The sequence below is a fragment of the Limulus polyphemus genome, unplaced genomic scaffold (assembly GCF_000517525.1).
Source record: "Limulus polyphemus unplaced genomic scaffold, Limulus_polyphemus-2.1.2 Scaffold3828, whole genome shotgun sequence".
Lineage (NCBI taxonomy): Eukaryota > Metazoa > Arthropoda > Merostomata > Xiphosura > Limulidae > Limulus > Limulus polyphemus.
The window spans coordinates 17,288-37,816 of record NW_013669438.1 but is presented as its reverse complement, the minus strand read 5'-3'; the positions used below and the strand labels follow the sequence as shown (position 1 = coordinate 37,816).

The following is a 20,529-nucleotide window of genomic DNA, read 5'->3' as shown; positions in this document are numbered from 1 at the left end:
ATATATATATATATATATATATATATATATATATACACACACACACACATAAAAACCAAGAAATCTGACACTTATTTAATCTTGAGGTCTTTTGCACTAGAGTGCATGATTTGGGAAGCCTATTTTTGTTCCATTATGTTGATTGTCCAAACATTCATGTAGCTTTCAAATAATCAGTTTTGAACACATAACAATAAACCCAACACAAGATTAGAATGTCCAAAAACTAATGTAATTTATATGGCTATCTAACTAACCTATAAATAGGTTAAAAACTTTCATTACTTTCAGAGTAACATCTTCAGTCCAAACACAAAGCTCTCACAGCAAATTAATGGGTGGGAGGGGCATGCAATGTGAGCTGAACAAATATAGTAATATCTCAGTAAAGCAAGAAAAATTTGAAATTTTATATTCTGACTTGTTAATATATATATATGTGTGTGTGTATGTAGCATGTATTTATTATTATATAAACGACCTGAAAAGAGAAATCTATAAATGAGAAACCACAGCACCAACAAAGGGGGGGGGGGGCATATTGGAAGCTTATTTAAATATTTCCTTTTCAAATTACAAAATTAAAACTTAGATCATACAAAAAGTTGAGTTGCAAACTACATTTTCATGCTTAGTTTATTAACATACATCGACAATAAAATAGTCTAATTAAATTTTGAATGTAACTTTCTGAAAGGGTCAAAACATGTGCACTTTGACCTAGCAGTGCACATAGAGTTAATATTCTTCCCAACTTTTGTTTTTCTGTTTCATCAGTTATTGTGTTTACGCTTCATTAGTGTTTTTTTTTTACAGCTAAATATTACTTAATTTTATTACCCAGTTTCACATAAAACTTTTGTAAGTTGAATAGAAAAAAAACATATACCTGTTTGCTGAAAGAACAGTATCAGTTTGATTTTTTGGTAATATTTGTTTTTAATAATGAATCAAGTAATTTTAGTAAACACATTATTTACTATCTCAAAGATTTTTTTGTTATTCTGATGAAAAGAAACTACAATCAAATATAAAAAACTGCCCATCATATTTAGTTTTTTCTGTCAATCATTTGAACCACATGGTTTAGATATTTTTCAAGTTTAACAACTAAAATCCTTTAATACTTATATGGTTACACCTGAGTGTAATGGTCCTTTTAATGAAGTATTATGAATTGTTTGATCACCATAGTTGCTAATTCTACTTACTTTCTTGTGTTTAGACACTTCTTAAATCAGTCTCTACCAGTTAACATTCAAAACATGAAGGCTTGTTTTCTCTTTTATAAAGAAATATGTTCTTGAACATGGCTTCATAACGGATATGTGGAATTTAATAACATATGTAAAAACTGCATTTGATTTAAAAGCCAATGTCTAAATGATCTGTAAGTCAAGTATCAGAGTGAAAATGAAAATAAAGAAAAACAACTATCTCCATAATTCACATCTTGGTAAACAACGAAATTTACCTCTACAAGCCAAGCTCTCATTCCTTTTCCTGGAAGTCTCAATGTACAACTTAATAATGAAGATGACAATACGGCAGCAGCCTCAACATCACTTCCTTCACAAAGGGGCATTCTAATGATAAGGGAACAGAAAAAAACAACAAAAAGGATATATATATATATATATATATATAATCTACATACAGAAAATGTGATTTTACCCACAATTACATACAGTCTACAAGTGATATATTATCTTAAACAGCAGCCTCAACATCACTTCCTTCACAAAGGGGCATTCTAATTGATAACACATAATTATTTCTGATGTTTTTGAAATGAAAAAACTAATAATCACTGTATTTTAGGGCCACAAATAATTTTTATTTATAATATATTCAGTCAATTCTAGACATAACTGACAAAATATCCTGAACTTGCGGCCTTGAAAAAGTTCAAAATGGAACTTCATGTAATATTTTGCAAATATTATAAACATGAAAATTATATTAAATATCACCTTGTAAATATTCAGTTTTTTTTGCAATAAATCTCAACATAAATGGTGAGACTCCAGTATGCCTCATTATGTACAGAGTACTGGAAAAGTTTCAGAAATATCAACTTACTTAACAAGTTTCACAACAAAGTTTGTCCCATTAGCTTCTACTTGAAGTCCTTGATGGCATATTCCTCTTCTATTTAACTAAAACATGCAACATTACATTTATATATCATACAAACACATTTTCTTAAAAAAATCCATAAAAAATTATTTAATTCATTCCAGCTCGGAGCCATCAGTTAGACAATTTCTGCAGTTAATAAGTCATAAAAATAAACAACACCATACCTGAAACACATATACTTGAAACATAAAAATGTGATAGCCAATGAACATTACTGAACCCAATTTTTTTGGGGAAAATTTACGATTCATAATGAAATAAAAACCATGACATGGCATAGCTGTATACTATGTTATTACATAATACACAATCATATTTGGTGCCCTAAGATCCAGGTTTATTATGTGCTTATAAGTAGTAATAGTATCACGAGCATACTAGCCAACTCGGATGAAAAATTTTTCAATAGATTATCTTACATGTCATTACAATTAATATAAATAGATGGTATTTATCTTGCTATATCTTATTTATAAGAGTTACTTCTTTATTCCTTTTAGAAATCATGTACATTTGTTTCAAAAAGGCTCCATTGTTTCAAATTACCAATGGGAGTTTTTTTTTTTTTTTATAAAGAAAAAAAAACTGCCCAAAGTAATTACTTCAGCAAAATTAATAAATAAGTATGGGAACCAATAAAATTAATTTATTATCTTTATGTAACATTAAAGAAAACCATGATATACTGTATTTGCCTGAATATAATGCACAATTTTCTTCCTCCAAATACCTCCTGAAAGGTTGACTGCACATTATATTCACCCATGTTCAATTTTGTTAGGTATTTTAGTAGAAACCACCACAAAAAATCATTAAAGGTTTCAAAAAATGTTGCATATATCCAATGTAATGGATGGAATAGATGATGACATAATGTGGGAATCAGAAGAGGATGAAGCAAAGGTTCAAGAAAGCAAATCCGATGGTAGCGACAGTTATAACGATGACAAAGATTTATGTGAAGATGAATGATTAGCCCAATGTATTACCACGTATAAACTTTGAAATAAATTTTGTAAAACTGACAGGTAAAAAAATTTCAATGAAAGATTTCTGAAAATGTTTAATACATCAATAGTTGTTTACTGTATTTAGAAACTATTCAATACATTTTGTACAACTGATGTGTTAAAAAACAAATTTTTTTCAATTTAACATTTCAAAATTGGGTGCTCATTATATTAGGGGGCATATTACATTAAACTCAGGCAATTACAGTAGATAGATCTTATTAAGGTATGTGATCAAGAAATACTTTCGACATTAGAATTAAAAGTTTAGAACTGTACAGTTCATACCAGGAGGAAAAAGAGCTTTGTGGCAAAAATATTGTGAGAAAGAAAATTCCAGCTTCAAGGCAATATATTTATGAGTGAGTTTGTTTTAGAAGCTTGAAAGTTCTTAAGCAAAAAATGCAGCCAGCTGAATTTTTTGGTTTTTCATACAACAATCTCCAGAAGTTTAATGTTTTCAAATTATCTGATCTAAATATAAGCAATAAACATGCATTAAACCATGAATTTGCAGTCTTCTTCTCTATGTGGACAAGTTATCTATACAGACAGAAAGTTCACATAAAAATCACAATTAGGATGAGAAATTGAAATTAAAATTAACAACTTAATTGTTATTAATTTACCTCAAAGAAATGTTAATAAAATATACATCAAATCAAGTTTCTAAACCTAAAAATTTCAGTTAAAATTTTATTTTTTAAGTACCTCAAGGAAGAATATTATATAGTTTTTAAAGGAATATTATTTGCCCTTCTAAAAAAAGCACAAAACTGATACAGTCATCTATTATTTGTTGAACAATTTCACTTCTGGCATGAAGAAAAAGCAGAATTCCTTGCATCCACTAATCTGCTCACAGAGCCAGTGAATGTTACTTTTTCCACAAGAACTTAGTTTGAAATAACCAATTTTTGAAACATAGAACTAATCAAGCTCAAATATCACTTATTAAGAGTCATCATATTTTATGAATAAAATGTGAAACTAACAGTAGCAGCATTTCTTCAAGTGTTAATAAAACTATAAGCAAAAATAACTACTCAGCAAACAAAGATATGCCTATAAAATAATAAAAATCTTACCTCTGCTGTTAGGGTGCAGAAAGGTAGTCTTTCATCACACATGGCAATCACATGAGCTAGTTCAGTGTTGAAATAGCCTGTGTTTTTTAACCGTTTCACCGAACTTTCTGCAGGTTGTTTTGCCAAAAGCTAAAAGAAAAAAAAGAATGAGTTACTAACACTCATATTTAAGACACATGGTACCCCAATCAATAGACTTAACCAATTATTTGTTTTGATTTTGAAGGTTACAAAGATTCCAATAAAAAAATTAGTTTTGTACTTGTATTTAGAATCTATGTCAAACAGCACTGGGTTTAGTTACTTTTCATAAAATGTAATAATTAAATCTGCTTCCGAAATGTATGTTTGTTTGTTCATAATTAAGCATAAAGCTACACAATGGGCTATTTGTGCTCTGCCTGCCACAGATATCGAAACCCGATTTCTAGTGTTGTAAGTCCACAGACATACTGCTGTGCCACTTGGGGGGCAGATGTATAATACAAACCACCCGTGACCCACAAAACATTTGCAGTAGTATTCATGCCCTTCTCTTGAATTTTCCTTATTCCATCATTTTCACACGATCCATTTAAGCTACACTTTCTTGCAGGCACAGAGATGTTAGATCAATAAATCCTGGTCAATATAACTGAAGTACAATTTTTTGACATTGAATAAACTAATGTTTCTGTAGTTTGATCTCTAAATGCTACATAAAATATAACCCTATACTTAGATAAAAAATTAAGTTTCTAAAGTTCGGTTCAGGTGGATATAGAGATTTCAAAACATACAAAAAAAAGAACCAAATATGTCTAGCATTCTGTTAGTTTCAGAAAAAAATCAGTGTTACAGTATTAATGTAATTGCATTTTTGTATCTTCTGCATTGTTTATTTTTTTCTAATAAGACTTGTTTAACAATTATGAAATTATCAGCTCTTTTAATTAAATAAATAACACATATGGATATTAAGTTAGGTCCTTTTCATAAGCTTACTTTTCTCTTGACTCCTACATTCTGGTCTGCAACTACCATGAAAAAAAAGAAGCAAACATTTAAATAAGATAAAACAAATTTGAAGCTACTTCATTTGCAGACAAGGAGACTTGCAAGTCTATATCTCAACTATGGATAGCTAAGCTAACACCAGCATTTCCCAAACTTTTGTCATCCATACTCCACTGTAATAAGTATGTTTTCTTGCATACCCCCCCCCCCAAAATAAGTGAAAAAATAAAGTAACGAGATTTATTACATGAACATGCATCAAAATGTCAGACGTATTTAAGCAATTACTTATTATTTTCATGAGTAACAAATATATATATTAAACTAAATTTTACGTTATTGCACTATTGACTCTCTTAATCATTCGTGCCTCTCCAAGTGATCATTTGTGCCTCCCCTATGGAGAGTCACTCCTCACACTTTGGGAAATGCTGGTATACACCATTAAGAAATATATATAAAAAGTAAACTAAGAAATCAAATTTGATGCTCTGAAAATGTAGGTAGTATTGTATATTTACCTTTGATCAAAAAGTTTCATAAGATGTATATCAATAAACAGTTTCTGTAAAATATAGTACAGTTTTAACTTAATCACTCTCCATGCATTATAAAAAAGAAGTAAACCTTTACTAACTACTAGTGACTGAAAATTGTTCTAAGTGCTTAAAATGACACAAGGTTGACTATTAGTATGAGTGATTCAGCTAATAATTAAAGAAGTTACTACACAAGTAGAAATAGATAAGTTGATGTGTCCTGTCTATTAATACAAGTTCTAAAACAGCTACTTACAAGTAATTAACCAGACAAAAATATAACTTTTTGGAAACAGAAATATGTGAGTTGCTGCTTCCTGTTATAATAAGTTTCACACAAAAAAAGTTATGTTAACGTATGCTTAATGAAATAAATATTTTTAGCAAGTACAAGTTTAAAAAGTTCAAGACATTTAGAGTTTAACTTCTACCTTCAATGCTGGTGAATGGTCCATGGGAAATAGTAAAAGTGTTTAGAGGGAGGAAATTCACAACCTGAAGAAAAGATTTTGGCAATTCTAGTTCTAAACCTGTGGTGTCATCCCTCTGATCTGTACTCTCTTCTAATGGTTGAGGACTCACTGTCATTAGGTAATACTGTAAGGCGACATCACTTGGATTATCCTCATGAGGTTTCAGCTGAACAACCTTGAAAAAATAATAAATAATCAAACTCTAGAGTTTCATAAATAATTATAATTCATAGCATTGTTGCAACTACAATATTCTCTGTCTTAAACACTAATTCTGAGTTTTTAAATCTTTCAATGAAAAAAAAATAGGAAAACATTTACATTATACTGTAAATTATATTCAAACTGAGACATTCTTCTACCACATTAGGTACACAGTGAAAATGCTTAAAACTTTCTTAGCTTACCACATAGTAATTATGATGTTTACATAGCTTGATGAAGAGCTTGTGCTTTCCCAGCTGAGCCACTGGATGTTCTGGAGGTACTATCAGTGGAAGTTGTTCACTCGAGATCACTGGTAGATGCTGAATAGTCTTCTCACACCGACGTAACACTACCCAATATCTGAGGGATATTGTATTTCACATTATTAACTACTGGCATTTCATGAAAACAGATGAGACATTTGAAACAAATATGTATTTTCTGAAGTAGAATAATATTTATTGTTCAGGTTTTTTTTTGGTAATTATGAGTTACAAGTTTGATAAGCACAGCCATGTGTGATGATGATTAATTGTACAGCATTACTAAGTAACGACTAGCTTGACTTTTTCTGGGTCAGATGGTGTCACTGATATCCCTTAATTTTTTCCTTCTTTGAGTGGAAATGCTTAAGTCAAATTGTATGAAACTTAGAACAAATTTACTAAATAGTATTTAGTTTTGGCTGCCCCTCCCCATATAATTTGAACAAGATTGTTTTTATCACCTTTTATGTTTGCAAATTTCAAATATTTTGTTGTGAGAGACAGTTTTAAGAAAACATTAAAATACTCACTTTCATTTTATAATTTAAAATATTTTTAATGGTTGTAAGAAAGATCCATCTTATATATTCAATCAGTTTCAACTAGATTGTTGTTTAATCACTTTCATTAATTACATTTTATGTTTTGAGTATCATGCACAATCATAAAACATATAAAATAAAACTACTTTAACACATTACGTAACATAAAAGCTATAAGTGCATTACATTATAGTTTCAATACATGTAAGTTACAAAAGAGTATGGCTTCAATACATCATGTAATGAACATAAAATAGAAGCCTTCTTCAATATGTTGCGTTCTATGTAATATCCAAAGATGAACTTCATTTAAGATATCACCAAAAATAAAATAGTAAAAGCTAATATGAATTGTTGATTAAATATAGCTTATAATATTTAGATAAAACTTTCACTGATGGATAATTTACAAACATTCTTCTCTTATCTGGTCCTATCTCTATACACTATTTCATAATAGCATACCTAAGATCCAAAACCAATGCTTCAACCTGACTCAAATCTTTATTTAAAGATTCACTTAGTTCTTCCATCATTGGAGCCTCTGTATCAAAAAGCAATAATGTACAAACATTTTCAATTAGTAAATATTAAAGCTTCTTAAATGTTAATCCTTATACACAAATGAAGTGTTATTAAAATGTTACCAGATTTATAGATAAAACTTTACAGAATTTAACGAAAACAAAAAATTTTATTATATATATGATCAAAACTATGAACAATGATCATGTAAACATAAGCAAGTTTTATGGTTAGAATTTTTAAACATTACCAAATATAACAGCCATCACATTATACATAAATACATAATATAATCATTGCTTTAGATCAGTAATATCTAAATAAGTAACAATGAAATAAAATGAAAAATAATGATTAGGTACCTATAAATATATAGGTACTTAAATTTGATGACAAGCGACCCACTTTTTAGAAAATAAAAGTTTGAAGACAGCTTGAATGAATAAAGAAAACAACTTTATTATAAATGTACAATGTTTTGACAACATTATGTCCTAGTAATTACTTAGTTGTTAAAGCCACCAAAAATTCGGTATTTATCTACAGATATTACTGATGAGATTTTTTCATAGAAAGAAAAAAAAAATTCAAGTTATTCCCTAAGCACAATATCATACTAAAATGATCTTAAATTTTGACTTTACCATCAGTGTTTATTGCATCCATACACGAAACTGGTTAGAGTAAAAATTAACAACTATAACAGACATATCAAAATGTAAGAAATATTTAGTAGAATATTTAGAATAATATACCTATCCTCAACTAAACTATTCAGCAATTCAATCAACCTCAGTAAACTTTATATTCCACAACTTCATAACTGATATATTTTTCAAAACTGTTCAATAAGTACACAAACAACAAATTCAAAACTATTCAACAAGAAATTTCGGTCTTATTAAAAATCTGCATTTCAAATATTTTGTAGATTTACAAATAAATTAGCATTATGAAAATTAATATTAATGTACATGTGGAAAATGCCTTGTCATGACCCCAAAGGCTGTTTTCCAGAACTATTGATTTTCTATATTCAAACCAGTACCCAGCATTTTCACACTTCTGTCGCTTAAAATATTAGACAGTAGAAAAGTAGCAATAGTACAATTAAAGCAGTACACTTAAAGATAGTACTTTGTGCAAATTTATAAAAAACCTGTTTTACTCCATCCTTTGAGAATGACAAGCTTGGCCTGTTGAAACTAGCCAGGTCTTTTATTATGTCTTTGCAGAGAGATGTACGGTTTTTCAAATCAACCACCATTCCTTCATTTATGAGCAGATTGACTTGAAACGTAGTAGGGTTATAACTTGGTCCAATTTGCCTTACAGCAATCAAAATGACATTTGGCACAAATATAAATTTTCAACCACCCAACACTCTTTTTAAGGGGCAGATCTCACAAAAAGGCCTAATTTTGAGGTTTTGGGTCAATTACTTGGTCATAGTTTAACCAATTTACATGGGATTTGATACAAAGATACCTTCTTGCAGGTACCAAGCAGTATTACAGACAGTTTTTAATTTTTCTGTGTTTTTCACAATTTTTCTGGTGTCAAAATTGGCCATGTTGGGATTTTGTGATGGAGACATGTTGCATTTTCCCTTAAATGTTAGGCTCTTTAATTCTGTTATAGTTTCATATCTTTAAAAGCACATGGTTATTTATTGGCAATTTTCATGCTAAATTTTAGCATTAAGAAATCAGTATATTAAGCACCTTTATTTATTTGTTTCTTTTTTAGAGTAACTTGACTTTTCTTAGCAGAGGTTACTAGTTTTTCTACAGCTATCCTTTTTGCAATCCATACCATCCACACTGAAGCAGAAAGTTGACATGTTCTACGTTATTCTTAAAACAATGAAGTATTGTTGATTTAGATTACAAATTATTGAAAAATGCTGAATTGACAGCTAACTTAGAATACTTATATTTACATTAATGTGTTTAGCTGATGGTGGTAGTAAAATATAAAGCAGAAAGCTTTCTAAGCTGCAGTTAGACACTTAAGGTTGACTTATCACTATCCAACCATATTATGTTAGTCAAACATCCTCCTGGGTTCAAGTCCCAGTATCTCTTATCACGTTTTTCATGTATAAAGTATGTGTAAAGTAGATCAACAATGATCCTAAAAGATCATAAATATTCTTTAAGGAATGCCCATTCAATATTTGTATATGATTTTTACAGCTAGAATCACAAACAATGGGGGTAACTTTGAAATAAACTGGTGAAACCTTGGTTACAAAATATCAATGCAAGTCTTCATTATGATAATAGATAGAATATCAATTACTACACAATAGAATGTATGCTAAGCTATAGAATGTGTAACAGAATTACTTATCAAACTATGAAATTTATGGTGTAAAGATGGTTGCATGACATATCCCATATGAACAAGACATTACTTTCCCAACCATGAAATAGCTGCTATGACACAGACTGTGTGACAAAGCAAATAACCAGGATATCAAATTTTAAGCTATAAAAACAGATTATGTGAAAATGATACATCATCATTCAACAAGAGTGCTTACCAAACTGTGGAATGTGAGCTAGAAAGTAGCCAGTGTGAGTATCTACTGTAACCAACAGCTGTTCAGATTGCATACAAGGCTGTAGTAGTGGAAAGTGCAGGATGGCTGGTGACCCACCTATAGAGCCTGAAATAAAAACAAAACATACAACTATTTAAAGCTCAAAAACAAACAAACAAATACTGGATACATAATCATTATTAGTGTTTAAAATCTTAAAAACCTTACGTATATGGATATACACAGTAAAAAAACACCTTATGGAACACCAACTCAGCAATAGATAAAAATAGTTTCTCAAGTCTGTAATTTCAAGTATCATGATAGATAAACTTAAAAGAAATATCATTTATAACAACTGCTTTAAAAATAATTAAATAACAAATAAAACCAATTAGCTTTGTACTCATCTTATAAAGTATTATTATTCACTGTTTCAACTATTAAATATGCATCAGCTTCAACCTAATAAGCACAATATAGCATAAACTCTGTACATAGCAATACATTCATTTTTAATAAATGCACAGAATTACATACTACCCGAGACTGAATAATTAACATGTTAAAAGATGTCACCCTGTAACAAAAGGTATCACTCATTAGCTTTGATTTTAATGGGTACTTCAACACCATAGTTTCACTAAATAGAAACTATTAACTATCTATAACAACAGATAAGTTCTGTAGCAACACTGTTCATACTTGAGTTTCAGCACAAAGGTAAAATCATCTTACATTCTGTTTCTCCTAATTTGGATATCAAATCCTCCTTTAAATCAGTCAATTTTTGTTTGGTACGAATGTGAATAGTGTGAATTAAGAGCTTCTCAATTGAAAGATGATCACTCTATCATGAATAAAGGAAAAATAAGATAGTTATAAAAAATAAGCATACTATATTTGCATCACCATTACTTTCAAATAAATTAATTTACCAATGCATATATATATAAAAGAAAATAATGTCTCCAATTCTTGAATTTACAAATTCATAGATAAAACAAATGTAATTCATTATAAATACATCAATAAAATAAATATACAATAAAAAAAAGATCTACATTAGCAGGTATTCTATTCTCCAAGCATTTTCTTAGAAAAATATGCAATAAATTTCTGAACTAGTATATTCTGTTATTCATTAAAAATATACATCAATACCAGAATTCTGATAATTTTTTTACATATTATATTATAAATTACAAAACAAACCTTAATTGCCTGTTCTGTTTGACCAGCCTCTATCACATTCAGCTGAGGTACGTGAGTTACCTGAAGGGGTTTACTTGGGTCGTTTGGATCAATCTGTACACATACTCTATATCCTTGGCCATCTTTGGCAATTTGATCCCTTTTTTAAAAAATAATAAACCTTGTAATTCAGATCACTCTCACTCACATGTTCCTTATGCCAAGGAAATAATAACCTATATTTCTCTAAATAATCTAAGGTGTTTAACAACATAACCTACAACTCTAAATAGCCTACAGTATTTAAAAAAACAGCTTATATTAAACTCTAAAAAAACCTGAGGTGGATTTGTAATTTAGTCAATAATTTTAAACCTACAAATAATAACAAAAATAAATTTTGAAATTTTAAAACGTTTAAAAGAACAAGATGTGGTTACTTGTAGAGTAGATAAAGAAGGTAATTAATAATTATGTACTTATTAATAATAATAAAAAAGATTATAGTATAAATATTGAATAATTATTACAAGACTACATGCAATGGTAAAAGAAAAAGCTAAAAACTGTATAGTCCTAACACTTTCTGAAAAGCAATTTTGTATTACCAAGATTATATGTTATGCCTAAAGTCCATAAGACTGGGTATAGCTATAGATCTATTAATCTAATATTAAAAGTTCTGAGTATATGTAGAAAAATCACTATCACAAAATTTTCATTTTTAATGGATAAAAATAAATGTATATGTCGTTAAAATTTCTTTAGAATTTGTTGAAAAACATTTGAAAAATAACATTAGACCACAATGATATTTTAGCATATTTGATGTTATTTCATTGTTCACTAAAGTTCCTGGGGATAAAGCCACTGCATGTTCTGAGAATAAATTAAAAGAGAATAAGATTTCAACTTTAGAAACAATAGAAGTTGTTGAAGTATATGTTAGAATTCATTATTTCAAATTAAGAGTAAATTTTATAGAGAGATGGTTCTCCATTACCTTGTGACTTGTTCATGGACAGTTTTGAAGCTGGAGCATTAAAGAAAAGTGTAAATGAAACTGTAGATTTGGATAAGGTATGTTGATAACACATTTTGATATGGCAGAATGGTAAAAAGAATTTGACTGATTTTGATAATTATCTTAATAACACTGACAATTATATTTACATATGAGAATGAGGAAAATAACTATTTATTTTTATAAATGTTTTTTAAAGATAAATTGGAAATTGCTGTTTAGTATAAACCATTCTTGGTAATTAAGCCCCCACATGAAGAATCAGGTCACACTAAATCCCCCCCAAAAAAAAATCACTGCTTTTATTGTTATGTATATAGGATCTTAAAATATATTGTAAAAATAAAGATATTAGCAATGAGTTGTTATTCATCAAGTATGTAGCAGTAGAAAGTGGTTTTAATCCTGATATGAATGACAGAACTGTTAAGAAATTTATAAAAAGAAGAAATGGGAATAAAAGTATTATGTTAAAACCTCTCAATGAAAATATTAACAAAAAATGGCTTGTGTTATCATTTACACAATGCAACAACTTAGGGAACAACAATAAAATATCTTTCCGATATACAGACCAGTGAATAAAGTTAGCCAGATTCTTGATGTTATAAAAAATATAAAATGGAAAAAATTGGTATATATATAAACATACTCACACACACACACACATGTATATAAAATAATATGTGAAGTTTGGAATATAACACAAACAAAGTGAAATTTAAAATAAAAATTGACCGTACAAAAAAAAGTGCTAAAAATAACTAATTTTGATACAACTTACAGGTATTAATGGTAATAATATCCTTGAATCTATTGAAATAATCAAATATAATAAGAATTATTTTAAAGTAATAACTCTTTCACTATGGGCTCAGTCCGAGGGACTGACCTTGTAACCATTCTGTGCTTGCTATAGTTTTCGTACTATAACTTTTAATACAGTAAGCATATCTTCACGAGGTTTTGCAGATTATCAGTAAACATTACAAGGCTTTTGTACACAAAATATCATATTTTTTTTATTAAGATTTTTTAAGGAATGTTTTTCTCTTGCATTTTTTTCTTTTCAAATGTTGACTATCCAACATGCAAAGTAATTTTGCTTTTAAGATTAAAAATACTTTTATACATCAGAACATTTTCATATTTCACATGTAAAATCTGTATAAAGTCCAGATAATTATCAAATGTTTTTCTAGAAAAAATTTATATTTTATCTGTTATTTTCACTATTGTATCTCTGTGCGAGTTTGATTGATTTGACCGACCTCGTAACCACCATAAAAAATTAGGAAATAGATATAAATTATGCTTTTTTTCATTCTACAGTGACAACAAATTATAACACAAAAACACAAGTGCTTATTCTAAATAACTTAAATCTCACAACATTATACATCTCTGTTTTTGCTGTGTTCTAGTAGACCAGTATTTTGTAAAATACAGTCACATTTTTGTTATAATACATTATTACTATTTACAAATTAGTTTATAAATTTCCGTAATTTTTCTTAAAACATAGAACAGTAAATTAAAAAGTATAGAAACAATTATCTCTTCTAGTTACAAACTTTGTATTCGTTTGCTGCATGCCTTAAGTTGCCTAAGCCTTATCAAATTTTGCACATGGAGTATATAAAACAAAATAATTTTTTGAGGTTTTATATATGCATTTTGAAATAATCAAAAACCATAAATTACTATATCAATACCAATATAAATTATCAAGCTGTGTTTGGGTTAAAAATATGATTTTTTGAGCTCACAAATGTCTTCCCTTACCACTTGGAAGCTAGCATGAAAAGAAAGTTTCCTGTGCAAATACTTTGTAGAGGCTGAGAAAACCACTAGAGGGACATTCTGAGCTTTTGATTGGTTGTACACATGTCATTGATTGGTTATACACACGTCATTCGTAGAAGGAGTACATAATCAAGTATTATAAAAAAATGTAAGAAATGTGCAGGGCCATCTTGGTTGATTCAATAAATGTATTAATATCTCAGCAAAAAGAAAAGATAGGAGGTTATTATCTGAGATTCTAGCTTGTCAATATCATTAATTTGAGTATCTAATTCGTAAAAAATTACAGACTTTGTATTTGGATATCAGAAACATCTAATTTGAACCAATGCTGCATTCAACATACCACATGACACACAAAAATCAATATTTAGATGTTTCTTTAATATTTATTTTTAAATTAAGAAATTAAATAATGTATAATACTAAAATTTTAATTATAATCTACAATTTGATACCAAACTTATTGACATAAATTCCTAAAATAGTAGTTCAATAATGCGACGACAGGGTCTCTGACTTGTGACCACAGGTAGACCCATGTTGGTGGGGTTAAAGGATGAAGAACTAAAGAAACAAGGTGTTAGCAAATGGTGTGAAAATCTTTAAATTAAATCTGTATGTATATTAGATCATGTAATTCTTAAGTGAAATATATACAGGTCTTTACTGTTGCAAAATATTGAACTCTTGATGTTGATGAAGTAAGACATTGAAACATGCAGTGTATAAGACAGTGCCCAGTCTCAAAGATTTTTACCTTTATACAATAAATTATTGAATAAATGTTTAATTGTAATTTAAGACTGGAGACAATCTCATTTTTACATTGTGTACCATTAAATGTTGGTTTCTTTTAACAGTTATGTTATTTATATCATGTAAAGATTAATTAACTTCATTGTGACACACTATATATAAAATTTATTACCTCCAATAAGACAGAACAAGCCAATTTCCTGCTACATATTCTTCAATCCTGATGAATTCTCCAAGTCGTTCTCGACACAGTCTTACAGTCTGATAGAAAAAAAATACAATAACTTTCATTATAATTCATGTATTACCTTAAAACTGGTTAAAATAATATACTTTTTTAATTACATCAGTTTTATCCTAAAAATATATACACATTTAAAACTTCTGTTGAACATCTTTTAATGATACTTAAAATATTTAAGACTAATATATGTGTAGTTTTACAACAAATATAAAACTTAAATTTCAATTAAGTAAAAATGACTTAAAAACTTCTTGACTCCACACAATAAAATGAATCTTAGTAACCCAAACTCTTAGAATTTTATGATTTGTTTCTAATAGTTTCTATAAAGTAACATGCATATTAGGTTTAAAGAATGGAAGAATATTCAAAATAACATCATACTCACCTGAGAATGTAATACTTCTAACTGCAGACTTAAACAAAATGAATCTGTTTGCATAAAGGTTAAAGATAATCAAACCTATTAAAACTGTTACAAACTATGAGAATTAGGGCATAGAAACGAAATTCATACACATTCTCCACCAATTCAGAAAATAATAAGTTATGAAAAATAATAATGTTAATACTGCCACAAGTAATAATGTTTAAAATTTCAAATTTACTTAAAGTTTCTTCTCTTATATGTATTACTTCCAATTACAAATAAATGAAATTAATTCACATTTTGAATCTTATTAACTGAAATATTATATTTTGTATCTTCTCTTTACTACTTTCAATCATTAGTTCAACAAGATAATATATTTTTATAAATCTGACTAGATAAAAAAAAATCTATGAAAAGTAAGCATGTTCAGCTTTAAAAAAAACAAATCAAATGTAAATGGTTTATCTGACAACACCCATGTAAAGAACAAACACAAGGATACGCAAAATGGTATACACATCAAGAAGTGGCCGTGAGTTATCTATTAGTCGAGACTGTATCAGCTGATGGATATAGTTAACTTGTAAAGAATGAATAAGAGCTTTTCCATCTAAACAAAAAATAAATAAATATATCTTACAAATTTTCAAAAACTAAACTGTAAAGTAAATAACACAATGAAAAGAAATGGTAGTGAAGGATTAATTAAATCCTATTTAAATCACTACTCTGGTTAGCCCTTTCCTGCCCTATATTACAAAAATAACTGATTACACATTCACATTTGCAAAATTGGCTAAGCTATTATAAACAAGTAAAATTTGGTCTTAATATTAAAGTATCTTTTTTTTTATCCAATAATAAAATTAGTTGTCCAGTGCTTTTAAAATGTTCTAATACACCACAATATTAATTATCAGGAAAAGAGAACTGGCATAATTAGTTTGAAAAATTCTTGAATGTGGAAAAAGAACATCAAGTCATTGTTAAACATTGAAAGAAACGTTCCACTTATGTTAAATCAAAATGAATAAAGAAAATTTATTTAGTTCAGTTGATTAAACAATTTATGATAGAAACTATCACAGTTAGTTGTCAAAAAAATGCTAATTTTATATACTGAGAGAATTAGTCTATTTCTACACTTACAAATTTGAGAAATATAACTACACATTCAGAATCATGGTTTGATGAAATACAGCTTGTTGTAACATTAAAACTAACTTACACAATGAGCTTCAGGGAATTGCTGAAATATGAAATGAACAAAGAATCTGAAGTATAATTGGCTAAACTTTTGAGGTTACAATCAGCATGGACTCACATTTTTATTATTTTGCAAATATCTCTTTTACTTCTCAAATATTTTCAGTTATTAATCATGTTTTAACATAAACATTACATGCTTTTCTGTGAATTCTAGCACACTAACTACTTCAATGCTAATTTAAGCTAGTTTACACGAAATGTAGGTGAAATTACATGGAATTCATATTTATATGTATAGATTACTTGGATGTGTACATCTTCCCAATAATATAAATAAAACATTTTACACACACCTCCCGTTTCTTTATCCTCCACCAGAATGTCAATGTCTAGTAGCCTCCATGGAACAAGAACTCCGTCCCTCATCAAGGTCAGTGACACCTACGGTATTAGCAAAAGTCATAACTAACACCTTCATTACATAACATTCTACAGTGTTTATAAGTTAACAAAAGTTCAACTGATATATATATAAGTATGCAATTTTGAGAAAATTTAAATGAATTACTATTTTCATATTTCACTTTGTGAATAGATTTAAAGAAAAATGGTAAACAAAAAAACAGATTATGAAATGTCAAATTCAGGTAAAAGTGGTCTGAAGAGAAATAAAATAAATCTTATATTAATAAAAGTGTTGGAAAACAATCATAATAAATCAATATAAGCTACATTGTTCAGACTATGCAAAAAAGCTGCTTGAGCAAGTCCACTGTAATAAAACACAACCAAACTTGCACTAAATACAAGCAACCTCATTACAGGGTTAGCATTGACATTTTGAAAACATTAATATTTTGACTAATCAATATACACAATTTGTTCAAATTTTTTATCAACAAATATACATGATAAAGTTAAAAAATTGTTTACATTTTTTTGTATGTGTGTGTCAAATCACAGACACAATATATAACATGGTTTTTCATTATTCAAAGGAGTTTATTAAATATTTATAGACAGAAATTCATTTTACTTGGTGTTATCATGTGATATGAGGATTCCATTAATAATTTATAGAAAAAAAAAGTACCTCAAATTCATGTTCAACATGAAAAATGACTCTTCCGTTTTCTATAAAAAACAAATATATCATTATACAATTACACAGGAGTTTAAAAAGACAAATATCTCCATATTTATTAACTGTATCTCAAACAATTAATCATTTATCTCATTAGTAAAGTTAACCAATTACAATTTTGTTATTCTACAATAAGGCTAACTTAAACATTAATATCAGGATTCTTAAAAAAAATATTACTTAATAGAACTTTCAAAACTGAACAAATTATACTAAAAAGTTGAAAATGCTGGGCCTTTATTATTTCAGTGGGCACAACTTAATACCAAACACTGACTCAACAATACAACCTCAACACATGAATAGATGAAAACAAATCAGGAAGAAAAAACCTAACTTCGTAAATTATCGCAATGTTTACTTAAAAATACAATATTTCCAAAACTCTCTGATCAACTACAACTCACAACACTTAAAAGCCCTGACCAAGTTTCAAGCAATATCCAATCTAAAATTCCATATTCTTGAGCATCTTGTTTGTGCAATCGTCAGTTCTCTTTTCTTTTGTATACACACTTTTATTTTCTAACAAATGGCAAGATTCTAACTCAGATCGGGATGATAATTGGCTATTGATAAAACATCTGATCAACTTATTTACAAAGAGTGACAAACTGATTTACACACAGCCTTAGCAACACTTCTGTACAACAACTAACTGACTTTAAATGGTTATAGCTACTATGATAAAGATCTCAGTTCCATCCAGTGTATCATTTTGTCTAACTGTGTTAATAGTATTACTAATAGGGTGTAAGCTAGAATCATGAATATAAAAACCTAAAAAGGAGAGCTAATTTAAATGATAGAGGTAAATACACATGAAATTTGAACATCATAATGATTAACAAAAAATGAAAGAATACCATCTCATAATGCTTAGCCATTCCATGTCATTTATTAAAGAATTATTAGTTTTTTAAAACCTACACATACCAAAAATCAAATTAACAGCTGAATAAAAAAAAAGAATGATTATGAAATGTGTAAATCTAATTAAATTTAGTTTAAAATAACTGTTTACAAAGGCCATACAGTTTACAAACTTTGAAAAATACCTCGTCATTTTGATTTAGTCGAATTAGTTTCAGTTCTTTTATTTCTAAACAATAAATTTTGTTTAATAAGTTATAACAGAAGTGCTAAAGGCTTATCTTCAAAGCTTACTGATATGATTCATTTATCCTTAATTATTGCTAAACAATTTGCATTGCACAGTTCAATGCTGACCTATTTTCAAATTCCACATTTCAGGAGGCAGATCAGATGAGACAAGTCTGTACTGAATGATTTGGTTCAGTCTCAACAAGGTACTTCTTTTCTCTGAAGGGAGAATGGGGTCTGGTGGTACAATACGATCCTGCAGAGAACACATTAAATGAAGATAAATTCACAACTACCTCAGATAATGAATAAGTATAATACGAATCATTTTCAAAATTGAATATAAATAAATATATATGCTTATGTGTCTATGTACATTTGGAGAGAAAGATCAAATTGAAGATATTTGCACTTATGTGTGTGTGTGTGTGTGTGTGTGCGAGTGGAGATACTAAAATGAACTGCTAAAGAAAAAACAAACTTTGAATAACTTTTACTGTGACACCAAACTTTAAATGTCAAAGAAATGCATTAAGTGAATCATACAAGATCTGTAAAACAATACCAGCAACATTTTTATTCTTTATGAAAAATATTAGTTTGTTGTCAGAAGCAGACCAACATCTTGCCATGAAAATACTGTATAAACATGATCATTACATGTACACATTTATACCTATTATATGTCAATTTTTAACTATGATTAAGATAATTAGATATTTATATAATTAATACTTTCCTTTAGATTATCATATAGCTTTTATTATTCATGTGAATATAAAGTCTGTCTACTAGATTCTATAATTCATAAATGTTATACAGTATTGTTAACATATTATCCAATGTACAAAAGATCTTACCCGTATACAGGTCGGAAGACGGGAATAAGTTCCGAGAGTTAAAACGTCCACAGCACATGGGATATGAAAACTCGGTAACCTGTACAAATAATTTCATTGCATGCAGCATTGTATTACTTGTATAACTTTATCAAAATTATAACAATAGTAGTTTTATGAAACGCTAATCCATTATAAGTTTACACATTAACCTAAAAATCAAAATTGCTTTATTTTTTATTTTTCAAAACCTAGTTATGATTTGATCTTTTAAGATACACTTTGAAAAAATACGAAACCTTTACATAACTTATTGCTTATACTATCAGGTTACAAAAAACATATACATGTACTACATTCATGAATCTTTTACTCCGTTCTCCTTATTGATTAGCAGTTCTACAAATTAGTGGTTCTTCACCATAAGACACTTTCATATTAGATGAATGCAATCAATCCTATCACCCTGGGTGCCCTTTACTGCACATGACACAAGG

At 28.5% G+C, this 20,529-nt stretch overlaps 1 protein-coding gene across 2 annotated transcripts in view; it reads right to left on the bottom strand.

Moving 5' to 3' along the window:
- LOC106470111 (mediator of RNA polymerase II transcription subunit 14-like) overlaps positions 1 to 20,529 on the bottom strand; it is a 62,628-nt gene that overhangs the window by 26,176 nt on the left and 15,923 nt on the right. For both annotated transcript variants that reach the window (XM_022398680.1, XM_022398682.1), the window contains exons 5-21: positions 20,054 to 20,132; positions 19,320 to 19,449; positions 18,039 to 18,079; positions 17,299 to 17,386; positions 16,239 to 16,346; positions 15,752 to 15,795; positions 15,292 to 15,380; positions 11,552 to 11,690; positions 11,075 to 11,186; positions 10,337 to 10,462; positions 7,729 to 7,807; positions 6,656 to 6,815; positions 6,207 to 6,423; positions 5,225 to 5,256; positions 4,241 to 4,369; positions 2,083 to 2,159; positions 1,475 to 1,586 (exon numbers count right to left, since the gene is read on the bottom strand). In XM_022398680.1, coding sequence (XP_022254388.1) covers positions 1,475 to 1,586; positions 2,083 to 2,159; positions 4,241 to 4,369; positions 5,225 to 5,256; positions 6,207 to 6,423; positions 6,656 to 6,815; positions 7,729 to 7,807; positions 10,337 to 10,462; positions 11,075 to 11,186; positions 11,552 to 11,690; positions 15,292 to 15,380; positions 15,752 to 15,795; positions 16,239 to 16,346; positions 17,299 to 17,386; positions 18,039 to 18,079; positions 19,320 to 19,449; positions 20,054 to 20,132 — 1,762 coding nt within the window. The remainder of the gene's footprint in view (positions 1 to 1,474; positions 1,587 to 2,082; positions 2,160 to 4,240; positions 4,370 to 5,224; positions 5,257 to 6,206; positions 6,424 to 6,655; positions 6,816 to 7,728; positions 7,808 to 10,336; positions 10,463 to 11,074; positions 11,187 to 11,551; positions 11,691 to 15,291; positions 15,381 to 15,751; positions 15,796 to 16,238; positions 16,347 to 17,298; positions 17,387 to 18,038; positions 18,080 to 19,319; positions 19,450 to 20,053; positions 20,133 to 20,529) is intronic.